This window comes from Phyllobates terribilis, unplaced genomic scaffold, assembly GCF_046119375.1.
Source record: "Phyllobates terribilis strain yellow unplaced genomic scaffold, ASM4611937v1 Scaffold_8__6_contigs__length_399053987, whole genome shotgun sequence".
Classification (NCBI taxonomy): domain Eukaryota; kingdom Metazoa; phylum Chordata; class Amphibia; order Anura; family Dendrobatidae; genus Phyllobates; species Phyllobates terribilis.
The window spans coordinates 89,990,413-89,996,412 of NW_027362768.1; the positions used below are offsets into that span (position 1 = coordinate 89,990,413).

Genomic DNA, 6,000 nt, shown 5'->3' on the forward strand with positions numbered 1-6,000 from the left:
ACGTGGTAAAAAAAAAAAAAAAAAAAACACATCTGTGGTATTGCATTTTTTTTTGCAATTTCACCGCATTTGGAATTTTTTTCCCATTTTCCAGTACACGATATGGTAAAACTAGTAATGGCATTTAAAAGTACAACTCGTTCCACAAAAAATAAGCCCTCACATGGCCATATTGCCCAAAAAATAAAAACGCTATGGCTCTGGGAACAAAGGGAGCAAAGAACGAAAATGCAAAAACGGAAAATGCTCCGGTCATGAAGGGGTGTTTCCAAGATGTATCTTCAGGAGCCCACTCTTCTTCGACTTCCTACTTCATGCTTTGCTGGGGGTCAACGTTCTCCTGAAGATTGACAGTTCAGACCAGTCGCATGGTCATCCCACAGGACCAAACCATACTCTCTCCCAGGTTTCTGCCAGAGACACCTTTGCCTCTGCAGCGTAGGTGAAGCCAGGTGGGACTTAAGCCAATTGGATCCAGGTGGGACTTAAGCCAATTGGATCCAGGTGGGACTTAAGCCAATTGGATCCAGGTGGGACTTAAGCCAATTGGATCCAGGTGGGACTTAAGCCAATTGGATCCAGGTGGGACTTAAGCCAATTGGATCCAGGTGGGACTTAAGCCAATTGGATCCAACAATTGGCCCAGCCTCATACCAACACCAGCAGGCTGTAAAGCATAGTGACTGCTCTTTGCCTAGATAGCCCGCTACTTTGAGACTGCAGGGTGGCTGGTAACCTAGGCAGTGACTTGTACATTATAGAACTGAAAATCCCTCAATTCTTGAAAACAGAGAGAATTCTTAATAAGAGATAATTTGTAAAGTTGCTTGTTTTTCAAGCACTTTGAATTTTCACCCATGTTTTGAGTTTGAGATGACACTTTTAAGGTTCAGCAAAGCAAAATAATTTGCAGGAGAGGATTAAATTGTTCATGATTGACTTGAATAAGAAATGCTTTGTTCTTTCTTTAATTTCTTTTTACAGAACAGGACTGTTTACTCCCGATATGGCATTTCAGGCAATTGTTAAAAAACAGATTGTGAAGCTAAAAGGACCAGTTTTGAAATGTGTTGACCTGGTTATGCAGGAGCTCCTTCATTCTGTTACAAAATGCATGTGTAAGGTATGGTATGACTACAGGCAGTTTCTGCATTATTTTTTTTTATCATAATAATAATAATTATTATTATTTTTCTCATGCAAGACATTTGAATGATAAGAAATCTCTTAGTATTACAATTGTGTTTTTATGGGGAGTTTATAGTAGTGCTCAGCACTTTGTAGGTAATTAACTACTATCAAGGGCGCAATGTGTATATAGTAGTGAAAATGCTTAACAGGATCTGACTGCAAAAAAATATTTACCTGCAGACATAGTGATAATCTGCAAGTAAACACAGTTTTAACCATGTTCGCCAGCACTTTAATTAAAAGAACAACTATAGGGAGAGTATAGTTATATTCTCTGTGCAGCCACTCGCTTCCTGTCATCAAGGCAAGGCAGGGAAGGGTTACAATTAACACTCACTATACAGTAAGCTTGGCTATAATCACTCCCCTGCTCCTTTAATGACATCCCGCTGTACACATATTTTACCGAGCGTTAAAGTGGTTGTCCAGCCTTAGATAAAAGTCTACAGTGACTCTGTGTGACTGCAGACTTGTGAATCTTCACATTGTGCGCACTGCGCGATCTGAGGATTCTCTGATGCTGGCGTCAGGAACGGGCTGTCATTTGACCACAAGTATGTAATTTGCATACTTATGGCCACATTACGACAAGACGTGTCCGACCTAGACGCAATGAGGCCAGACACGTCTAGTTGGCAAGTGACCAAATGTATGCAAATCACTTACTTGTGGTCACCCTCCAGGCACAGCATTGGAGAATCTTCACAGCACGTACTGTGAAGATTCACAAGGCTGTGTCACATAGAGTGACTGCAGACTTGTAGCCTAAGACCGGACAACCCTTTAGCTGCCACTGATATGGTTTTGGGACTAGTACTAAGTTGTAGTAATGCATTTAGAGTCCTCATACTTATAAGGGTTGATTCATCAGTGTTTTCGCCAGATGAAAAACACTTATAAAAGTCACTAAATTTTTATGCAACACGGAGTTGCACAAAATTTTTTTTTACTTTTGGCGCCAGTTTGGAGTAGCTCCATCAAAATTGTCAGGGATGGGGTGGAGCCATGACAGAACATGGTGTAGCTATTCCAGCTCATCAAATTCAACAAAAATGACAGCATTTCTTATGCCAGAAATATTACTCCAGTCCCTGACCAGAGTAGCATTTCTGGTGAGCCACTCAGAGATGCTTCTTAATGAATTTGATGTACCCTCTTCCAGTGAAACATTAATTAAGACTGGTGTGGGCATTGCCAGTCTTAATGAGTCAGCCCCATAGTATCCAATACTATATGCAATTTACAATAGATGGAGACACCAACACATGGCAATATTTTCACAGTCTTTATATTTACAGAAAAGAGGCTGCTCTCTATAGTTTGTCTATTCTGCTGGTAGCACCTGGTGGGGCCATACCGGGGAATATCATTTTAACTATATTTTTTCCTAGATTTATTATGTACTAAGCTTAGTCAAATCAATCGCCCTTCATTTTGCAAGAAGAAAATGCAGTGAGATTGGAGTGACACACGACTACAGAACTATACAGGGTTTGTAGTCTGTTACTATGGAGACATATATATATATATATATATATTTAGAAAAATAGCCCAAATACTATAAATTGAGCGTAGGCAAGGGAAAATAATCCCCCCCAACACCCTCAAATACCGACTCCAAGGCAACATTTTTTTACTAAGAGAAAAACAGAGTCATCATGGTTTTTTAGAAAGAGACACATATTTTATTAACACAGTTAAGACAAATCTTATAATCAGAAAAACAAAAGAAAATTGATGAAGAACAAGTGAAAAGGCAAGGTGGACAATGAATTATCCACATAAGCCCAAACGGACCTGCCCCAATATTAGATGCTATAATCAGAAGTAAGCACAACTCTTGTAGCTAAAAATAAGAGGGGATTTCTCCACGAGAAAAATGGAAAACCCGCTGCACCTAGAATTTCCAACTAATACGATTAAAATAGCATAAATGATGGACCAATAATTTATCTCAATGGAATAACAAGATTGAGGGACTGTCATTAAATTTAAACGCCTAGTGGCGCCCTATAGTATAATGAAAAACAGGCATCAAAGACAGACCCATCAATTAAGGTGCAGCGTGCATATTAATGTAAACTGTAGAGTTGGACAAATAGAAGAGCATCTCCACATATTCCCTCCCATCCCCCAATCGCCCACTCCTACAAAATAAAAGGAGGGGAGAGTGACAAATAGTACGTCCCAAAGCCCATTTGACTGCCCACCACCACCACCACCCCTGGTAAGAGTAACATCTCCCCCATTGTTTGAGTGTCATGCCCTTTATGGCACTTTATGTTGAAATGTCTAAGAGGTCACTCTCCCCTCCTTTTATTTTGTAGGAGTGGGCGATTGGGGGATGGGAGGGAATATGTGGAGATGCTCTTCTATTTGTCCAACTCTACAGTTTACATTAATATGCACGCTGCACCTTAATTGATGGGTCTGTCTTTGATGCCTGTTTTTCATTATACTATAGGGCGCCACTAGGCGTTTAAATTTAATGACAGTCCCTCAATCTTGTTATTCCATTGAGATAAATTATTGGTCCATCATTTATGCTATTTTAATCGTATTAGTTGGAAATTCTAGGTGCAGCGGGTTTTCCATTTTTCTCGTGGAGAAATCCCCTCTTATTTTTAGCTACAAGAGTTGTGCTTACTTCTGATTATAGCATCTAATATTGGGGCAGGTCCGTTTGGGCTTATGTGGATAATTCATTGTCCACCTTGCCTTTTCACTTGTTCTTCATCAATTTTCTTTTGTTTTTCTGATTATAAGATTTGTCTTAACTGTGTTAATAAAATATGTGTCTCTTTCTAAAAAACCATGATGACTCTGTTTTTCTCTTAGTAAAAAAATATATATATATATACATAATGGTTATGCAAATAGAGTGGTTGGACAGTGTTAATCATGAATATTTGCACAGTTACTGCTTTTTTGTTTTCCTTGTGATGCATTGAAATAAATAAAATAGATGAAAAAGTGTACATATGTGTTAAATAGCGCTGTTTCAGCGGAAAATCAATCCTGGATTTTTGTGTATGTATTTTTAATGCGGTGAGAAAAATTAGAAGTTTGCAAAAATAAAATTTGTTTTATGACACCTTTTTCTGAGAGTCGTAACTTTTATTTTTCCATTAATGGACCAGTATGAGGGCTTGACTTTTGTATGTACAGTATACCTGGAGTTTTAATTGTTTCCATTTTGGGGTAAATGCAATATTTTGATTGCATTATGTGGTGAATGAAAAACAGCAAATCTGACGATTTTCAATTATTTTTTCCTTGCATCGTTTAAATTATTTTCTGTTTTAATAGATTGGATTTTTATGGACATGACAATACCAAATATGTTCATTTTTGAAATTATTATTGAACTGAGGAAAAAGGTTGATCATTTAGTTGTTGTTCTATTTACAGCAAAATTGACATTCTCTCATGAAATCCAGCCTCTGTCATAGAAGGCCCAAGATGGCTAGCTCTGGTTGCTACTGTTACAGGCACATGGCTGGTGTATAACATAGTCGATATATGCCCAGTATTGAGCTGACTCAGCTCCTGAGCCTGCTTCATACAACTTCCACATGCTTTGTTATGAAGATATATATCACAGGTCGTTCAAGGGTTAAATATAAAACCCCAGATTTTTCATTTCAACTCTTTTTTCACGGTAAGCTACAGGGACATCACAACTAGTTTCCTTCAGGTTTGCTCATTTATGGGCATGCCATGTGTGCTATTAAATTAGCAGCCTATATATATTCCATTCTTGGCGCCCTCTGTTTTTTTCTGCCCTTTAAAGACTGACATTTTGATTTATCAGTGCTATAGTTCCTTTAGGATTTCTTATTGAAACTGTTATATTTTGTCTCACTTTAGTTATCTGACCATCCAAAACTCAGAGATGAAACAGAAAGAATAGTAACTTTCTTCATCCATCAACGAGAAGAGAAAACCAAAGAACAGGTGTGTGTGTGGCAGCCAAAAAGAGCATCATCCATCACTGTTGGAAAAAATCCACATATATCAATAATTTACTACATATAGGCCATTCAGAACCTGAAACTGTTCCTGAAGTTACAAAATGTGCATTAGTGCCCCCTGTTCTGTGTCAAAACTTAAAGAAAACTCATTGTCTTGTTTTCTTTTCAAAGGTTTTACTCCTGATTGATATACAGCTATCATATATCAACACCAATCATGAAGACTTCATTGGCTTCGCATAGTAAGTTCCTATTTTCTGTTCATACGTATTTTTGTGCAGGACTATTATTATATATTTGTTATATAATATTTGACATAATTTCTTGCTTGTAATCATCACAAAACTTCTTAAAGGAGTTGTCCTCTACTCGGACAACCCCTTCTCAATCCCTATGTTTCCTCCTTGTAAAATAACAACACCTATACTCACTTACGGTGCTGGTGTCAGTCCAGCGGTTTTGGCACTGCCTTGCTTGACATTGTTATTCCACAAAATCTCTGCGGCCAATCAGCACTGGCTTCAGTCATCCCTCTTTCGGACAAATCGCATACATCCTGAGGAACTGAGAGAGTTGTTACTCTCTCACTTGCTCCGGATGTATTTGATTCATCCCAAGGTAAAGAGAGTTAAACACACGCTGATTGGCTGCAGGGATCGTGTGGCATAACAATGTCAAGCAATCCCCGGGAGAGGTAGTGCCGACACCAGAGATGAGAATAAGTGTTATTATTTTACAAGGGGGAAACATAGAGATTGAAAAGGGGTTGTCCAAGTAGTGGACAACCCCTTTAAAGTGAAGTTATCATTAGAAAATTATTCATGCTAGTACTGTA

At 38.3% G+C, this 6,000-nt stretch overlaps 1 protein-coding gene across 1 annotated transcript in view; it reads left to right on the forward strand.

Annotated features, from left to right (window-relative positions):
• DNM3 (dynamin 3) overlaps positions 1-5,414 on the forward strand; it is a 40,896-nt gene extending 35,482 nt beyond the window's left edge. Inside the window, exons 6-8 of the mRNA XM_073643145.1 lie at positions 985-1,123; positions 5,062-5,148; positions 5,337-5,414. Of these exons, the coding sequence (XP_073499246.1) occupies positions 985-1,123; positions 5,062-5,148; positions 5,337-5,408 (298 nt within the window). The 3' untranslated portion in view covers positions 5,409-5,414. The remainder of the gene's footprint in view (positions 1-984; positions 1,124-5,061; positions 5,149-5,336) is intronic.
• The last annotated feature ends 586 nt before the right edge of the window (positions 5,415-6,000 follow it).